Consider the following 19,140-nt stretch of genomic DNA (forward strand, 5'->3'; position numbering starts at 1 on the left):
ATGCGAATAGCCTCGCGAAAGCCGAGTTAGTCGCATTCGGACGTAAGGCAACGGCAAACTTAGCACCAGCTTAAAGGATGACTAATCGAACAATAAAGTCACGTGATATGACTGGCCAACCTGTTATGCTCTCTGCCGGCATGAAAGGTTTTTCTTCCCCCGCCACCTTCTCTGTTTGCTGTTGCTCAGCCCGAAAACTCTCCCTCTTCCAAACACTTTTTTTGTCATCGCCATCACGCCTTTCCATCTTTTTCATCAACAACCATCGACAACCATCGGCAACTGTCTGCGACACTGTAATAGCGATAATTTCTACTTTGTCTTGCGTATTTAGATCGTCTCAGTGGTCATTCTGAACGTTGTCGGCCATCCGCATCGCCCTCTGTAGGCCTGCTATTTGAGAAGCACCAGTTTCCCCCCTTTTCTTCTCCCTTTTGCCTCCCACGTCTTCATCCTCAGTATTCCATCATCACACCCATCGGTCTCTGTCTTCGTTCTTGGTCTCGACATCGGCCAGAACATCTAGAACTAAATCAGCCCGACTCCAATAACGTACCAGCGTCGACGGCCCCAGGCAACATTCGTTTTGCTCTCGTGGCCCGCGCAACTTGACGACGTAACTGGCAGCACAATTTGCTCCATAAGCCTGATCATCACCAACGACAATCTAGCTTCTGCCACTTGTTGGCTGCTTTGACATTTTGAGCAAGCAGCTTTGGCACTGCATCTCTTTGGCCCCCGTACACTTCTAGCTGTGTTGCTTTTGTACCGCTGGACAGACCAAATTTGGCCAGAGGCCAAAAGGTGCATCTTGGCGTTTCGCAACTAGCTCCGCTACAGTAAACTGCATTCTGAGGGCCTGTAACCGGGCTTGGCCAGGATCCGTGAGAAACAGGAGAAACGAGTGGCATCTGTGCACTGGCACCTCGCAGCGAAATATTTGCGCATTAGAGAGACGGGGCGTTGGACACGGCGACTTCAAAAGCCATAAATCATCGGGACAAAGAACCCCCCCGAGCGTTATTACGACAGAATTCTTGAGACCTGTATCCTCGACGTCTATAGACCGAGTTGAGAAAGGCTCCCGAGGCTCAGATCGACCTCGCGTATATATTCACCGCCAGCCGTTTGCTGCACGTATTTGCATTAGGCAGACCTGCAGACTACGGCCAGGCCTTTGACGCTGTCTGCCGACGACGACAGCCACCCCCGCGCCCACATCTACGCCTACAGTTACATAACCCACACCCACGTCACCGAGCCATGGCATCACCAGTGGCCGAACTCGACGCTGGCTTGCAGGCCATGCAGGGCCTCAAGCCGCCGGGCGTCTCTGGGTCACGCATCGCATCTCTGACGGCACTGTGTGTCGCCAACGTCCAGGTAATTCTATTCCAGCCGTCTCGTGCCTTCTGCAGTCATGCTTATGAACGCTTTTTATGAGTTCGTCTTTGTCTTGTCACCGCTCCAGTTACTGACACATACTTTTTTTGTTCGTCTTGTCCAGTCCGAATCCGTCCTCATCCAAAAGTTATACACACACTTCAAGAAGACGCCGGGCACGCACAAGCTTGGCGTGCTCTATGTCGTAGATTCTGTAACCCGCAAGTGGTTGGACCAGGCCCGGCAGCAGGGCCAGGCCGTCAACGGGTCTGCCCCGGACGGCACCTATGCTGCAGGCGTGAATAGAGTAACCGAGCTGATTCCGGTGCTGATGACCGACATCTTGTCGACAGCCCCAGCTGACCAGAAGGTAAGCCCATTGAGATGTCACAGTTTTGATATTTACAACGTCGTCCATGACACAGCAAATGGACGGGGACGAGAGAACAGAGACATGAGAAAAGATGCGACGAGAGTAGCTTCGTCGACCAGTAACTGGCAAACGACCACAGAGACCACAGGGCCCGATGCTCCGTTTGCTGCTGCCCACAGATGGCTATTGGTTGCATCCTGCTGTCGAGGACAGATGGTTGCAAATGTAAACTGCATCTGCGGCTTGCCGAGACGACAAGCGTACTGTTTGCTGCGTTTACTGTCGTATTCCTCTTTTTGCTCGCCACTCGTCTGGCGAGATGGCGAGATAGCTTGCCTGTTCGCACTCGTCATCCCGTCTCGTGTCTCTAGTGCCGGTCTTTCACGCGTATTGCATTTCGTTCGTCGTATTTTGACGTATTTTCTCACACATTTCCGTCTGCCTTTGCGCTTCGTATTTTGTTTCGCCGCTTTTGGTTTGGTCCTTTTTCCTCGTTCACATACTCACATTCGCCCGTCGTTGCGTGTAGGATAAAATCAAGAAGCTCGTCGATATCTGGGAAAAGGGCCAGACGTTCTCTCCCCAGCTGATTGAGTCTTTCAAGGAGAAGCTCAATGCTTCAGCATCCAGTAGGTCCCCTCCCGTTTGCAGCTCACCACGTCCTTACCTCGTACGAGCGACGACCTAACGCATCCGTTTGCATTTATAGATGTCTCAACGACGCCGCCGGGTAGCCCGCCGCCCAATGTTCTGACACAGGGCGCCGCCAAGCCTGCAGCGCCTGCTGGTCCTCCGGCCCTGCCACCGAACATTATGGAGACTCTCGCCAACTTGGCCAAGCAGAGCTCATCTACCGCGGCGCCGCTGCCCGCGACGGCCACACCGCCGACACTGGCAGTTCCCTTTGGCCAGCAGCAGCAACAGCCGCCGGCTCAGCCATTACAACAGTATGGCCAGCAGCCCCTTCCTTTCCAGATGCCCCCGGCACAGCAACAGCAACAGCAGCCCCCGTTTCCGGGCCCGTATGGTGCTTCCGGCGCTGCCCCCGGTGCACCTGCCCCCAACTCCCAACTGCCGCCAGCCCTCGCCGGTTTGGCCGGCCTCATTGGCGCCGCGTCTCAGCAGCAGCCGCATCAACCACCGCCGCCACAGCCGCAGCCGCAACCTGGCGCTGCGCCCAACGTTCAGCAGAACCTACTGTTTATCCAGGCTCTCCTTGCTCAGGGCCTTTCTCTGGACCAGATCTCGGGCATCTTGGCCCAGGTTGGTAACGGCGCACCCGCCACCGGTGGCCCTCCTTCGCTCGTCCCATCAGCTATTGCGGCGGCCGCTGCCGCTGCAGGCGCGGGCGGTGCTGCACAGGCTGCGCCGCAGTGGCCCCCAAACAACTATGGCGGTCGCTCTCCTGGCCGTGGTCGGTCTCGGTCTCGTTCGCCTGGCAGACACTGGGATGGGCGTAGTTCGCCGCGTGGACGCGACCACCATGGACGCGGCGGCGGCCGTGACTACCGTCAGCGCTCGCCTCCTAGCGGTGGTCGGCGCAGCCCGCGCAACCCCGAGCCCCCTTCGCCCGGCTCCAAGTTTGTCGAGCACGACCCGTCCCTGCCCGAGAATACGATCCGTGTGCTGAGCCGGACCCTCTTTGTTGGTGGCGTCAATATCCCGGAGTTGGAGCTGCGTGCTATTTTCACCCGCTTTGGTGACGTCCAGACGTGCATTGTCAACAAGGAGAAGCGCCACGCTTTTGTCAAGATGTACACGCGCGCTGACGCCGAGGCCGCAAAAGACGGCATGGAGCATGCCCGCGGCGCCGATGACCTCGGCCTGCGCACGCGCTGGGGCGTCGGTTTCGGCCCTCGCGACTGCAGCGATTACTCCAAGGGTGTCAGCATCATCCCGATCGCGAAGCTCACCGAAGCCGACCGCAAGTGGCTCCTGACCGCCCCCTGGGGTGGCAGTGGCGGCCGCCCGATCGCTACTGGCCTCGTCGTCGAAGAGCCCGACATTGAGATTGGTGCCGGCGTATCGTCCAAAGCCATCAGCCGCCGCATGCAGACCGACCGCGGTGGCGTCAACGGCCCGCGCTCCACCCGTCGTGAGGAGGAAATGGCCAACGCTAACACCGTGCCCATCAACCCGCGAGGTGGCCGGCGTGGTGACTACCGCGGCGATAGAAACGATCGCGGTAGCTACGACCGTCGTGGCAACGGCAGCGGTGCTGGTGACGAGCTGAACTATGGCGGCGGCGGTGGCCCGGGCGACAGCAAAACCAGCAACGGCAACGGCGCGGCACCTCCAGCTGGCTTTCCCTTTGGCCTGACCATGGGAGCCAACGGCATGCCTGTCTTCCCGCCTGGCTTCCAGTTCCCTGCGCCCGAGTAAACACTATTCTTTTTTCGGGGTTTCTTTTTCTTTTCATCATTCTCATTGTATTTTGCTCTCTCTGTTTGTGGCAACATGACGCCCTCGTAACATGTTGAGCCGTCTGTTTTGTGTTTTGTGTTTTGCTTTGCTTAAAGGACCGTTCAAGTTTTATCAGTGGGAGGATTGAGGAGTTTCAGTCGGTTCTCCTATAAGAGAGGACTGCATTGTACTTGTTTCTTCAAAGTCATTGGTGGGAGGATTCCGGAGTACAAAATAAAATGGCATCTGGACAGAAGAGCAAGGAAATATCCCGTTTATGGCGGTTTTCTGGATTTTGGCATGAATTTGATAACGGGTTTGTGGATCGCTAGCTTATTGTTTTATTCACATAATTAATTCTACGTACGAAAACTATACATGAGATTTCTCAATGTGGTGTTGACTTTACAATGTAAATGCTTACATTGTCCTATTACCACTACGATACTCAATACCCCTAACGAGACCCGGACTGATTGTCTTTCACATTGTCACGGGCTGTCTCACGACAAGCAATAAATTCTCATGAAAACTCCGTGGAATAAATGAGATCAACACCATGACACGAGCTTGACTCATACAGAGTAGTGAAAGCCAACTTTGAATACACCAAACACTACATTGTACCAAAAGAACACAAGACGCGTACCCACACAAAAAATGAAAATGAAAACAAAAGGCAGCAAGCCTTCGTTGATATGTAAATGGAATCTAACCCGATAGAACAGTAATAATAAAAACGAAAATGAGGGTCCTGATCTTCAACTCTCAGATACAAGAGAATAAAATAAAACCCCCAAAACAGTGCACAAAATAGAGTCGTACTACATACAGCCGACGCCGCTGAGCCAAAATTAAGGGAGTTCACAAGCGAGAGGTGAAAAAAAAAGCACAAGCAACAAAGCGTAAGAAAGTTAAAAACCAACTGCGCAAAGCAAAATCAAGACCTAGATGAGCGACCATGTAGTTATCCATTTCCCAAGAAAAAACAAGTGAGAAGACGAAGAATAGTGATGCAGTCGTGAAAGAGGAAGAATGTGTAGGTAGGGGTGATAAAACAAATATTGTAGAAATAGATCAGCAGACCTGCGATGGAGTCGAAACAGGCAACAACGAGGTTATACGACGATGCCGTGGATCCCTCCAAGGACGTCTTGTGCGTCATTGTTGGGAATCGCGGCCACAGCGGGAGGGTCAGGTAATATTTGCTTCTCGCCAGCCACATTGTCTTTGTCTTTGTTGCCGTTGTCAGCATTCGTGCTGGTAGGACGGATAGGGTTGCTGAGGCTGGTTGCGTACGGCACGTTGAAGGTGACAGATGGGAAGAAGTCCCAAGCACGGGCGCCAGAGAGCCACAGAAGCAGTACGCCGAGGAGGATCGGAATCTGTTGTTGAAATGTTAGTAGAGTGTATAGGTTGAATAAAGTAAAGACCAAACGAAGACCCCAAAAAAGTAAAAGAAATAAGAATACGTACCCAGACAGTGTACAGAAACGTGTCAGAACTCAGGCCCTTGCGCTTCTCCTTATGAACGCGCCGGAAGTTCTCTTGCTGTTCCTTGGTAATCTGGTGCTTGCGGCCGATCTGGAGAACGGGCGTCGAAGCCAGGCACTCTTCTTCGTCGTCAATCTCCCCACCGTTGTCTTCGATCTGCGTGGTGGCGGTGGTCTTGGCGGCAGTGGCCTGCTGGTTGAGTTCTTCGACTTGCTGGTTGTCGTACAGCGCTGCGCACTTAGTGTCGGCTTCAGCCTCGGCCGCTGCGGCGGCTGCCGTTGCCTGCTTCGTGTCCATAGCACCACTCTTTTGCGGGAAGATCTCCTCGTAGGCAGGCGGCGGTGCCGAGCCAGTCATGCGCGACGACAGATCCCACCAGCGGCCTTCAAATTCCTTGGTGCCTGGTGCACCACCAGCATCCGAGTTACCTGACGAGTTGGGCCGCGAGCCCATTGCACCGCTGATGTTGATGTTCGGAACCAGCGATGAGATGCGCTGGAAAGCCGCCGAGTTGAGGTAGGCCTGGTAGTAGTCGGGCAGCGGGTTGTTGGGGATCTGCGGGATCTGGGCTATGAGCTGCTGGAAGTGTGCTGACAACTGTTCCTTGAAGGCAGACATGGCAGCGGCCGCCGGAGATGCCAGTGCCGCGGGGACATTGGCTCCTCTGGCAGCCGCATCTGCAGCAACATTTGAAGCCGCGAGGGGGTCGGGACTTGTGTCACGGACACCGTGTCGGCCATGGATGCTCAGAGAGCCCCGCGACATGACACGTGAGCCAGGCCGCATATCGAGCCATTCCACGTCGCCTTCTTGCTCACTACTGGCCTCGTCATCACCAGAGGCGGCATATGACGAGGAATCCACCTCGGCACGGCTGCTGTCTTCCGAGTCGCCCGTCTCCACCTCTTCACCAGCGCCAGACGCACGGCGGCGGATCGTCGACATGCTCATGGGCTCCCACAGAGACCGTAGCGAAGCCGCGCTGTTAGTGCGGCTGTGAAGGGAGCCGCCGCTGCGCGACCGGGCGTGGCGCTCAAACCGCTTAATGGCACGAAGCACCTCACGTGAGGCTGTGACCTCCGACGCCGTCAGGCCGGACAGCGTGCGCATCGTCGGGTCGGCACCGGCATGGATCAGGCGGCGCACAATCTCGGGCTGGTTGTTGAGGGCGGCCAGGTGCAGGGGGGTGTAGCCGCCGTTGTCACGGACATCGGGGTTGGCGCCGCGGGCGAGCAGGCCAGCCACAAACCGGTGCATACCAAGAACGCAGGCCAGATGCAGCATGCTGTGGCCAGTGGTGCGGCGCTGCATATTCAGGCGCGTCTGGTTAGACGAGTCGTCAAGGTCGATCAGTTCCAAAACCTTGAGCAGATGCGTCTCAAAGTTGGGGCCACCGGTGCTGGAAGCCACGTCCGCCACATTGCCAGAGACGCCGCGGGTGCTGCCGGCACTACTGCCACCACTGGTTCCGCCACCGGATGTACCCCAGGTCGATGTTTCGCTGCCGATGATCCGTCGGGCCACGTCCTGCGCATCCTCAATCTTCCCAGTCATTTTCCTAGATAAGACAGTAAGAGCGGCGCGTAAAAGCTGTTGTTCGTCATCGTCAAGATACTTGAATGTGATGCGCTGCTGATTGGCAGCGAACGGCTGAGCCGAACCACGCTGGTTTGACTGGCGCAGCGTGACGGGAACATGGCCGGCAATAGACGATGGCGGCACAAGACACACCAAAGAGCTCTCACCCCAGAACGTTGTTGTCGTTGCGCGCTGGTCACCGAACATGACATCGAGACCCTGGTAGAACGAGCTTCCCAAGATTGTGACCTCGATGCCACCAGATTTGGGGCCCTCGGCCGGGATGATCTTGTGCACAACCGGCTGCGAAGTCGGTGTCGTATCGGTCTGAGGTAGCGACATAGGCAGCGAGAAAAGCCCGTTCTGGAACTGCTGGGAGAACTGTGCTTGGTTCAACTGCTGTTGTAATTGCTGCTGCTGCTGTTGGAAGAGCTGCTGCTGGAACATGTGAATGGGACCCCGGAGGCCGTTAGGGCTCGGAGCGCGACTCGGGTGGGTTGAAGTTGGTGCTGAGAACATGGGTGTCTGCGAGAGACCGATGTTGTCGAAGCTTCCCGACCGGTTGCCATTGATATACGCGGCTGTCTGGTCGGTGTGGCTGTTCGGTGTCAACGGGCCGGTTGGCATCGGATCCGCGTTCATCGGGACGATTCCAGCAAGGCTGTCAATATCGGGGTCGCCCGAGCCACCGGCACGGAGAGCCATGTCGACAGCCGCAGCCATGGTATCAGGCACAAATCCGGATGGCGGTGACAAGAACGTAGAATTGTTGGAGAACTGTGCCACCGGTGATGTAGAAGAGGCAGCACGACGGCTTCCCGAGTCGGACACGTGTTGCTGGGTGGGCTGTTGTGGTTGGGGGGACGTCTCGATACGGGTCATGGCAAGCCCCGATGGCACCTTTGCGGCGCCCGGAGCGCCAGGGACGCCAGCGCTCGACTTCCGCTTTTTGGCTGAGTGACCCTTAAGCCCATCCGGCGAGGCTGGTCTCGAGAGCGCCCGGGCCATGGCCGCTACTGAAGAAGAGGCGGCGGCAGCAGCCGCAACCGCAGCCGAGGTGTATGAGTTTGCATTGGAGCTGCTTGCCTTGTCGATTTCTGGAGCCGAGAATGTAACCGATCCGCGTTTAAGTGCAGAGGGGTCGGAGGACGATTGGGAGGTGCGATTGCTCTTGCCAGTCTTGGTAGCAGCTTTTGTGCCGGATGCGGGTGCAACTGTTGTGGCAGAAGAAGGCTTCGATGTGTCTGCAACATCGCCGGCCGAGGCATCACCGTCTACGACTGAGGGCGCTGCCGAGGCGCTTCCAGCAGATGCAGCAGTTGGTGTCTTGTGATCGTCGGTAATCATAATGGACCGCGAGATCGTCTGCGCCAAAACCTGGCCGCGGTAATCTTTCAACGTGAAGATCACCTGGAAGCCAGCTTTTTCGCCGTGGTGCCGGCAGTAACATGTAATGCGCATCGGGATGACAATGGCGGCATTTTCACTCTGCGGGCCCAAGTTGGTGGCGGCCGTGGGGTGCTGCCAGTCCTTGATCTCGTTCGTGTTGAAAATAATGATGCGCCGATGCTCGTCACGGCTCCAGCCCTCATCGTCTTCTGGCTTCTTGGACTTCTTACGGTTGGCGCGTTTTCGCTCTCTCTGGATGCAGCCGCTGCAGATCCAGACTTCACCACCGTCCGCCGGACGGCAGTCGTCACCGTCCTCGCCACTGGCGTCATCACTGGGTCGCGCCTGAGGGCCATACGTAGAGGCGGCAGCACGCTCAAGGGCACGTTGCCGGTTGGCCTCGTTCGCCATGGCGCTCGTACAAACCACCATGGTGTGCAGCTCGAGTGTGTCCGGTGAGTGCTCCGGTGCATTTTTCGCGAGCAGCTTGGGTTTCGAGATGGTGTGGGGTGGCAGGTGGAGCTTTGTGACGTCCGGTGGCAAGGAGGACAGCAGAATCGTGACGGGAATCTGTGTCTCAACGCGTGACTTGTGTGGCTCAATACCGACGGAGAATCGAAGCGGTTGTCGCTGGTTGTTCAACGGTGCTGCTGCTGTTGTTGCAGCGGCCGGGCCTTGTTGGAACACTGGCATCTGTGCTGCTACGTTGTTCAGAAGCTGCTGTTGTTGAGGGACATTCCCTTGCCAAACTGACGTCGGGCTCGCGGGCATGCTTTCCGGGAACAGGAAGTTGGACGCCATCTGAATCGGATCGGCGCCGCCGTTTCCCAAAAATCCGAATCGAAAATCGTTGGAATCAATTGGCGACTGCGAAGATTGCATAAATGCCGTTGGTGACGGGCCCTGGCCGAAAACGAAGTTGGAGACGGGCGAAACTTCACGGGAAGCGGCCGTGTTGAGGTTGTTCATAGACTGGCTTAGAGAATATTGCTGCTGCTGAGTTAGAAAACAACCGATGTTGTGCATAAGCAAATTGTAGACAGGAAGATATGCGTTGGCAGCATGAACTTACCGATGCTGCCTTGTTGTGCCCCTTGCGGCGCTGTTCTGTGGCACTGTCGGTGGGCGCTTGGCCAAACATGGCCACCGCCGAAGAAAATAGCTGCGGTGTGTTGAAGGCGGGGATCGTCAGGTCGTCGGGAGTCGGGCTACTCGTAGCGCTCACGAATTCCAGAGGAGAGGGCCCGCCGCTGTACGGGCTCAAGTCCGAGCCGACGGTTGGTTCTGTCTTGAGACTGGAGCGGAGACCGGCAGCTGCTTCCTGGTTTAACGCGTCCTCGGCACCACCGAATCCTGGGGTATTCTGGATAGATTTGGGATCGATCGTGGCAAAGCCGTCGCTCTCGGTGTTCATAGACTGGTTATGGTCGTCCTCGTCGTCGTCTTGGTCGTCGTCCAGACGCAGGTAATCTCGGAAACTCCAGTTCTGTTGTGTGCTGTCGCCAAGGTCGTCACCTGCACGCAGCCCCTCATCCGTCATCATAATGTCGTCTCCGACAGATGTTGTTTGCTGTTGGTGCAACCGCGCTGCAGGATTTGGTACTGCGGTGCCCGCGGGGCGACTAGGGTTGGACGAGGCCTTCGTTATGGTGGAGCCCTTTGACGATCGCCCACGGCTCTTTTTTGCTGGTGTTCCGCCGGCAAGGCTGGACAAGGCCGTCAAGGATGTTTGTTTGGAAGAAGAGATATCGGAGGACGAGTCCTGGAAAGACGACAAAAGGGACTCGGGAGAGGAAACGGATTGCTGTTGGGACAGCGCCAGCGATGAGTCGTCGGCCAAAAGCCGGTCTTTGCCGATGCCTGGTTTGCCGGAGCCGGGGCCGCCGGCGGTGGTAGAGTCGAAACCCCGAGATTTATGTGCTTGTGGATTCTGGTTCCCGCCTACTTGATGGATGTGATGAATCTGATTGTGAGGGTTCTGGATGAAGTCGACGGTCAAGGCGGGCGGGGAATCACCCATCCACTCGGAGTGGACGGCGTAATCGCCGGGAGAGGCGGCGAGGGCTTCGAAGGACGTGTCCTGGTCAGACATGTCCTCTGATCTGACGAGGATGTACGGAGGGTCGGGAGGGGGCAGACGGCCTTCGGGTGGGCGGTCAGAGCGATATTTTGTCGCCCAGCTCCCGAATCTCGACTGCTGGGTCGCAGTGCCGGCCAATCTCGCCAAAAAAGGGACACGGTGGTCCTAATTGAAACGGTACACAATTTGCCGTCCGCGCCGGGCCGTTACAACGTGTTGGAGTTCGGATGGACGGCGTTGTGGGCGTTCGACGGGCTGGAGACGTCAGGGGAAAATCCGTTGGGAATTTGGCGATTGTCAATGGATGACGTTGACTCTGTGCCTATCAGGGCAGAACAGCAGGGTCGTGACGGGCTCAACGATGCTGCCTGGCGGTGGGAACGTCGCCCAATTTGAAGGTGAAACGGAAAATGTGGTACGTGGCTTCCGATGGCCCGTTGTGTCGTTGCGTGCTGGAGTGAACGTTTGATGTGTCGTCCCAATCGATTTCAGTCAAAGGCACAGTAGTTGACTCGAATGTGGAGGAGAGAAAGAGCGAGAAGTGGGGAACGGGAAGGAGGCTGTCGAAAAAAAAGAGCGAACAAAACAAACGAGAAAAAGGCCAAGCGATGCTTAAGAAAAAAACAAGTGCGTTGGCAGTGTCAAAGGAGGAGGCTGTTTGGAAATCCGGAGTCGTGAGAGTGAAATAAATTTGCCCGTCGTATGTGATCCGAGTCGGGGCCTTCCTAATTTTTCGCCGTCGTCGCAATCCCGCCCAAAATGCAGGTAGTAGTAATTTTACAGCTGGTCAAGGCAGGAACGAACGATGCTATGGCCTCGTTTCTGGACGCTGGGGAAAGAGCGAGTGGCGGAGGGGAGGAATGAACCAACGACGAGACATTTTTTGGGAAAGACCGCAAAGCCTGGTTAAAGAGGAAAGGGCGGTCGCGCTGAGGGTCACCGGACGGTGATTGGCCTGTCAAGCCTTGTGGGTCCATAAAAAAGAGGCCAAGACGCCACAAGAGGGAGACTGAGGTATCTGCCCCTATTATGCTGGTGAACTAATAGTGCGGACTATCTTGACATTTAGAGAACAGAGGGGGGGTTGTCATTGGTACGTTCACCATGCTAATATGGCATGGCTTTCGGGAAAAGGCTACGGGGTTGAACTTGCTGGTCCCAAGTCGCCCCCTCTTTTGGGCAGGCCTAATGGTAAGTTAACTACTCCGTAAAACCAGATATTCTTTGAGGGTGGTGGCACTGAAAAGGGTTTAGTGCTGGTGGTAAAACAGTAAAAACTGGTTATGTCCCAACACTTTTGATAGGCCGCGTCCGCTGTCAACGGGTGACTTCTTTTCCAGGCTGCCTACGGAACACGCTGTGTCACCGATGATGACCACAGCCTGGTAGGGAAGGGGAAAGCCTAAGAGGGACTTGTTATGTTTGAAGAGTCGACGGTGGCCTTTTCTTATCGTGGAAGCGTGTTCAGGCCTGGTGGTGGGATCATCTGTTCATTTCGTCTTCCAACAGCGGGCTGCACGGGGGACCTGCTCGGGACAGAAGGGAGAGGAACAATACAGAATCGGAGCAAAGAACACTTCAGAGGACAGCGTAGCTAAAACGACAAGGCAGCAGGCATGGGCACCTGTCATGATACACGTGCATGTCTTATATTTGGCATGTCCTTGCATTTTGGCACACGTACCGAGGACTCCGATGACAATAGCCTCTCATACAGTAGAACATACGCCGATGACATTCTTAAAAGTGGACTGAACGATGGAGGCAAATGGTTATTGGCAGTCTTGTTGTTGGCAATGTTTGGCACTTCGGTACCGATACGTAAGGGCTGGTCACAAGGGCGATACCAAAGGAAGTGTATGGTATATCTCACACAAACTTCCTTTTGAACCCTCACGAAAGGCACGAAAGGCTCGAAAAATGTGAGACAATGTCCTGATGCAAGGGCACAACCAAAAACTTTTTTCAATCTCGCTTTCTTGAATCACATTGCCCAGTCGGTAGAGCATTCCAAGCCACTGTAGGGGTTCTTCAAAAGTCGACAGGCCCCTTGGGAGGATATGCAGGGAAAAGGGTCCATCAGCAACAAAGACGCCTCAGATATCTCAGAGACACACAAAATTAAGTGCTACCGTCGACCCAGGTCATTATGATTTATTTTCTTCTCAAGAAGGCATTCATATTAGTCAAAGAGGGAGTTGCAAACTGGCTCTGGTCCATACGGGAGCTATGAGGGAAGATCGCGGCTAGATAACACGCAGATACTTCCTGCACACCTGTTGCCTGGCTTGGAAATGCTATCTTCCGGGGCTGACTTTCGAGGTTCGCTTCGTGGCTGGCCCCGCTTTGTGAGACTATCGGACAGGACTCCGTACAACAAGGTGACGATTACTTAACATAAAATACTCTTCAGGTTGGAGAACGGAGTGGGCCAGCTTGAAAGCATGGAGTGGCCTTCTTGCAAAGTGGCTTTGTCGTTAACACCAGCATCCCCAACGCAACGCACGTCTCATGCATGCAGGAAGAAAAGACGTGCGACAGAAGCTGCAGCTCAACCACAAAACAAAACTTGGCAACTGGGGCATGGGCAATTGGCCCAATTGAATCGCAGACAAAGAAGATGCAACGACAATCGCCTAACATCCCGTAGGTTGCTTCGCCAATGTGGGAGTTATCAAGACTTACAAAGGGGAATACGATAAGGCTGCTGGCTTAAAACAGGAAAGAAAGTACAGCCCAGAAGCGTGTGAGTGGTGGGAGTATTACTGTTTATTTCCAAAACAATAGCTTGTAGATAGATCTCGTCTAGATGGAAAAAGTACACAAAAAACCAAAAGGACGAGACCCAAAGTATCTGAAGCGAAAACGACAGGAATAGAAAGATGCAAATACGACCCCGGAATAGAAAAGACGATGCAGTACAAATAGAGCTTGGTCCGCAGAAAAGAGCCGCCTTGGTGCTTGATGCTGCTTCTTCCGCAATTAACTGACCGATGCACATCAAGACAGCCGACTTCACTCGAAACGAGCTCTTTTTCCTCTGGCCGTTTTACTAAATATCTCCTCGGCATCCATAATGTGCACATATTTGGTTTGCAGATTGTCAAGATGAGCCGGCAAGGAAGATCGACACCGGCATGTTCGCCTTTACGGAGTTACACATATGGCGGTTCATCTGGAAAGCGAATGGTCCGGTTCGGGGGCGGAGGAGGCGCTGCTGACATAGCCAAGGGACGAGGCGACGGTGAGTTGGAATGGTTGTTGGTAGGCTCGCCGCCGTCGTTCTCAGGTCCCACGTACACCGGGCGCCGGATAGGGCTGCTGCTTCCACTTGAATCGGCAGGGATTTCGTGAATGATGGAACCGCCAATACGGTAGATCTGCCGAGAGCCCGGATTACCACCACTCGGAAGCGAAGACGAGCTGCCAATTATCTGCTTATCGGCATCCGTATCCCCGCTACCGCCGTTGTGCTGAGCTTGGTCGCCATTGGGCTGTACGTTGGGCGGCTCTGAGACCTGAGCATCTACCGGTGATTCACCAGGACCGACCCTGTGAGGTTGGATAGACAGAGTGTTGACACGGCTGCCAATTCGGAAGGCGGGTAGCGAGGGACCGTTCCGCGCACGCCGGCCGGTAAGGACCCCGTCGTTGTTGCCAAGAGACGCTGACGATGGGGACGACGGGAGGGCGCGGCTGAATGTGCGCGGCAAATAGAAACCCAGCTTGCCGAGTGGGACGCTCAGGCCGTGTACGACAATGCTGACGACCGACAAGAACCACACGACAGTATTGGCGGTCTCCCCGAGAGTAGCAACATCGGGGCGGAGCTTAGCAGGGTTATCGGTGCCGTCGTCAAGACTTTGGGGCGACAGCTTCTCGAGAAAGTCCAGCGTGATGTAAAGATAAAAGATGGCCGAAACGCCCACTGGACCAAAGAAACCGACAAAGATGCCCTGGCGCCATTCTTGAATCTGCGGGATGTACTTGTGGATGGCCATGATCCAGGGAAGGCGACGTAGCAGCAGTATGAGAATGCCGAGCGCAACCAGGCGAGGTAGCGGCACAGGGCCATTTAGGAACGACGACCAAGGACAAACGGCACCATACCACATAAAGATGGTCACGTTGAGCAGCATATCGATCGTCGGCTGCAGAGAATCGTCTTTCGTCTCGAGGCGGAACCAATCGTCCCAGGTAAAGACGTTGCCAGCGATGAAACAGGCCAGCACGTCGTCGCTTCCGATAAGACCGCATGTGCCGACAATGAACAGGGCCAACGAGATGGCAAAAACAAGAAAGCTCTCGCGGTCCACAAACTTACGCTGCTCTGCCCAGTGCAGCAACTCCTTTGCGACGTATCCGACCACGGCGCCATAGACGATGCTCAAAAGAATGGTGTATCCAAGCGTTTCGCCAAACCACAGGCCAATGGCTTTGCCGGCACCGCCTTCAGGCACCGGAAACTCGGGAGTCGCGTCGAAGCCAATGTACTGGATCAGGTACAAGGCGAAGAAGAGGAAGGGGTAGCCCAGGCCATCGTTGGCGCCAGACTCGGCGATAATGATGTGTTGAAGCTCCACGGGGACGTTTTGGTCGGCGAACCGGCCTTTGACAATAACGTTGGACAGAATTGGGTCCGTCGGGGTTGCGCACGAACCGATAGCCAGCGCGTGCAAAAACGACAGACGAGGCGTAACGAGGCCCCAGATAAGCAGGCTGGTCGCGAGCCACATGATCGTCATGATGGGGAGAAGAAGCCAGGTCAGCGGCCGCCATTGATGCTGCAGGTACCTGCTGGGCAGCTGCACACCAGCGAGAACAAGCTGCACGCCCAACACCAGCCGCGAGAAGTAGAGGGTCGCCGAATCGAGATTGGCTTGTGAACCGGCATACTCGAGAGGCCGAATAAGATTGGCGCCCGACGGAGAGAAGGCCACGCCAGCCAGAAGGGAAATCACTGCAGGCGGGTTAACGTTCAGGCCAGAACTTCACTTAAAATACCTTCCCGACTCTTGCGCTTGGAAAGAACCTACAAGCTTCAGACAGGTAGAACTTCTCTTTGCAGAGATAAGAGACCAGCCCAAACAAGGAAACCCATCCTCCGAGGACGCTGACCACAATGTTGAAGTCTGTCAAAGCCAAAGTCGGCATGACGGATCGCAGTGGCTTCGGACGACGGGGCGTATAGATACTGTAAATGCAGTGGAAATACAGGGTAAAGTTAAAGTAGGATAGACGGCGTTAAGCGTATGTCGAAGATTATGTCACGCCCGAGTCGTCCTTGCTCATGCGAATCAGCAGCAACGGCGCAAGGCCAGGAGCGGCCGGGAGAGCAGGGCCCGTGGCGACAATTTTCGGATACCGGGGTCGGCCAGTGTGCCGGCTAGGTCTTGGACGGCGCGTGGATCGTGAAAGGTGGAGTTCGCAACCCGGAACTGGTAGATCCGGGGTTGGAGGATTGACACCCGTGGCAAAGAGAGGCACGGGGGACACGGCTCGTGTTATTGAATCATGGGGGCGGTTGTAGGCGATCGATGCGTTTTCCGCAGAAAACTCCAGAATTCCCGGTGAAGCCTCGTCTCTAGAGCGAGAGAGGCCGTTGGATCGGGTGGTGCTTGATTAGAAGAGAAGATGATGCAAACAGGGAGCGTGGGTCACGTAATTGGTATCGAAATGCTGTCGATGTCGAGATACCAATGATGATGATAGCAACGTAACGGTCGAACCTTGCACAGGGCACAAGATATACAGACGCAGAGTAGCTGCAGTGCGAAAACAGCCGGGCGAGGGGGTGAATGTCTGCTTGACAAGTGTGACTCTATGCAGCCGGGTGATTGGCCAGGAATTATGCTGTGATGCAGTTGGTGATCGGAGCCAAAGGAAATACTTGCTGAGGGCAAACGCAAGCGCAAACGACGTCGAAGCGAGGCGCAGTCAGGATACAGATAAGACGAAGATTGGCTTCAAACGGTGGTGAACGGTCTTTAGGAAGAAGAGGGATGCAAAAGCAGGCTTCCAGCAGCAAGAAAACTTTAAGGGAAAAAAACGGCTCTAAGTAAAAATAAGCTAATGTCAAGATACTTGGCAAGTGCACGCCTAAGAGTGGGCAGAGGGGCTCTTGCCGTTGGTTGTAAGATACAAAGTCCTGGCCAGCGCACGCTAACGGAGAAGGAGTTCCACATTTAACGTCCACAGTCAACACCGGGGAAGGTGCGAAGGCAAAGAGAACGACTGTCGAGGAAAGTACGACCAGCCTTGCAATCATTGTGGGAAGAGATACAGTTGCACATGGTATAGAGAATATAAAAGAAACGTAGTGTCTTGCTAGGTGATCGATTTAGCGAGTAAGATACAGGGGCATGCTCAAACGAAGCAAATTGAAATGCATTAACGCCGGCAGCAATGCAAAATTCAAAGCAGTAAAAAATACAGCTGTAGATAGGACTGGGAAGCACATGATGTACGATGTAAAAGCAGGTCAAAACAACGTCCAACATCCAACCCAAACAAACGCCTCTCAGATAAACAACAGGTGGGCCATGGTGTATAAACTCCCAACCAGCTGAGACAATGCCGGGTCATGTCTGCTGGCGTGCTCCCTGAACGGCCAGCATGTCGGCCGCCACATTTCCAGAGTCCGAACTGTGGCCCTTGACCCACCGAAACATGGTCATTGTGCCGGACTTGTCACGGGTATCAATAAATGTCCGTACAGCCTTGATGAGGTCCTGGTTCATGACCGGATCGCCTCCGCGTGTCTTCCATCCGTTGCTTGCCCAGCTCTTGTACCACACGCTGACGCAATTGATCGAGTACGTGCTGTCGGAGAAAATACGCACCGGCTGCGTCACTGGCACCAATTGGAGGGCGCGGAGGATGGCCGTCAACTCAGCACGCTGGTTTGTCTGCATCGGGCCTTTCAGCCGTTCCGAGATGTTCCTGTACAATGAGAGGTTGGGTGAGCACAAACAAAGATCAGTTCAGTCTTGCGGTCTTGTCAGATTGGCGGGTAAAATACCTCTTGTCACCGGGTCCAAAGAAAACGCCGACGCCTGCTGAGGCGCCATTCTTGCCATTGCCCAAGCTGCTGCCATCGGTGTAAATGTCCAGGACGGCTGTCGAGCTCGCAGGGGCCGCGTTGTTGCCCGATTTCGAACGCTTTGTCGCCGGCTGCAGGATCTGTGCCGCGTCTTCTTCTGCATCATCGTCCTCGTCCTCGGCCTCGTCCTCGTCCTCGTCTTCATCTTCGTTGTCCTCATATTGGGCATTTGCATTAGCGGCTGTGCCGCTGCCCATGCCACGCATAGCCTGGCGGGTTTCCTCGTTGGCATACATGCGGATGTAGTCCGCCGCCTCTTGTCGCGTAGGGAACTTCTTGTACTTGGGTCCCTTGGCTCCTACAATGGCCTTCGATGCCTCCGACCAGTCTGTATAGATACCGGGATATTTGCCGATCGCAACGGCGTAGAATCGGGGCTCGCCCTTGTCCTTAGCGCCGCCTTCGGGATTGAGTCCCGCAACGAACGCGGCGGCCTGTTCTCGAGTAACAAAGCTTTTGTCTGTCCGAAACGGGCCGGATGCGTCAGCAGTCAAGCGTAAAAGAAAAAAAACAAGAGGCATGGGACGAAGTGATCGGCAGCGACTCACACTGTGCTCCCTTGAAGCCAGCAATCTGGGCCTGGCATTCATGCCACGTCAAGTAGATCCCCGGCCGTGCGCCTGCGCGGACGGCATAGAACTTTTGTGCATTCTTATCGTCCAGCTTCCGCTTCCGCCCTGCGGCAGCCTTGGGGGCGGGTGCCGTCGGCATCGAGCGCGTTGGGGCAACGATTGGGGGAATGGGGACGGGCGTCGTGGAGCTGCCGGTGATGGCAAAGGTGGACGCGGCGGCGGTCGAGGATGCCTTGCTCTTGCGGCCCGCAGAAGGCATTCTCCGGGCGACAAGACCTCTGCCTCCAGCAGACGCAGGCCGAGCAGTAGCAGTAACAGCGGTTTGGGTGTACAGGAGGCCGATGTAGCCGGAGTGTAGCCGGGCGCGTGCGCGAGTGGTAGCCAAAGTCGCAGAGGGTGTAAGGCGGCTGCGAAACACGCTGCTAGCTGCTGCTACCACTATTGCTGCGTTGGTTGCTGTTTGCTGTCAGCGTCACCGTAGCTGTCGTATCTATTCGTCCGAGTGTTGAGAGCCTCGTGATGCTTGCAGCGGCAATCCAGTAAATGGGCGGCAGGACACGAGCTGGCCAAACCCCCCAAATCGCCTGCAGCAGTGAAATAGCTAAGCCGCTATGAAAATGGCGTGTAAAGGGTAATCGCTTGTAAGAGCTTCCGTGGAACGTCTTTGTGGATCATTCGCCGTTGGATGTCGATTTGGGCAGCTGAGGAAAGCAAGTTCGCTTCGTATTTACGTCTGGATGGATTTCGTTACTGGAATTTTTAAGTG

General features: G+C 55.2%; 4 protein-coding genes across 4 annotated transcripts; 1 reads left to right on the top strand and 3 right to left on the bottom strand.

Moving 5' to 3' along the window:
• Nucleotides 1-1,263: 1,263 nt before the first annotated feature.
• SPSK_08479 (protein NRD1) lies at nt 1,264-4,138 on the top strand (the record flags this gene model as incomplete). Its single annotated transcript, XM_016735075.1, has 4 exons — nt 1,264-1,383; nt 1,508-1,753; nt 2,286-2,385; nt 2,466-4,138. 4 exons carry the CDS (start codon nt 1,264-1,266, stop codon nt 4,136-4,138), a joined length of 2,139 nt encoding a protein of 712 aa, XP_016588204.1.
• Nucleotides 4,139-5,277: 1,139 nt separating this feature from the next.
• SPSK_08283 (membrane-tethered transcription factor) lies at nt 5,278-10,712 on the bottom strand (the record flags this gene model as incomplete). The annotated part of the gene is made up of 3 exons (XM_016734887.1): nt 5,278-5,544; nt 5,636-9,592; nt 9,693-10,712. 3 exons carry the CDS (start codon nt 10,710-10,712, stop codon nt 5,278-5,280), a joined length of 5,244 nt encoding a protein of 1,747 aa, XP_016588205.1.
• A 3,143-nt stretch (nt 10,713-13,855) lies between these two features.
• SPSK_08791 (uncharacterized protein) lies at nt 13,856-15,854 on the bottom strand (the record flags this gene model as incomplete). Its single annotated transcript, XM_016735378.1, has 2 exons — nt 13,856-15,689; nt 15,733-15,854. 2 exons carry the CDS (start codon nt 15,852-15,854, stop codon nt 13,856-13,858), a joined length of 1,956 nt encoding a protein of 651 aa, XP_016588206.1.
• Nucleotides 15,855-17,281: 1,427 nt separating this feature from the next.
• On the bottom strand, nt 17,282-18,633 carry SPSK_09270 (ribonuclease HI; the record flags this gene model as incomplete). The annotated part of the gene is made up of 3 exons (XM_016735846.1): nt 17,282-17,642; nt 17,722-18,262; nt 18,351-18,633. The coding sequence occupies 3 exons, from the start codon at nt 18,631-18,633 to the stop codon at nt 17,282-17,284; spliced, it is 1,185 nt and encodes a 394-aa protein (XP_016588207.1).
• Between the last annotated feature and the right edge of the window lie 507 nt (nt 18,634-19,140).

This window comes from Sporothrix schenckii (genome assembly GCF_000961545.1).
Source record: "Sporothrix schenckii 1099-18 chromosome Unknown Cont44, whole genome shotgun sequence".
Classification (NCBI taxonomy): domain Eukaryota; kingdom Fungi; phylum Ascomycota; class Sordariomycetes; order Ophiostomatales; family Ophiostomataceae; genus Sporothrix; species Sporothrix schenckii.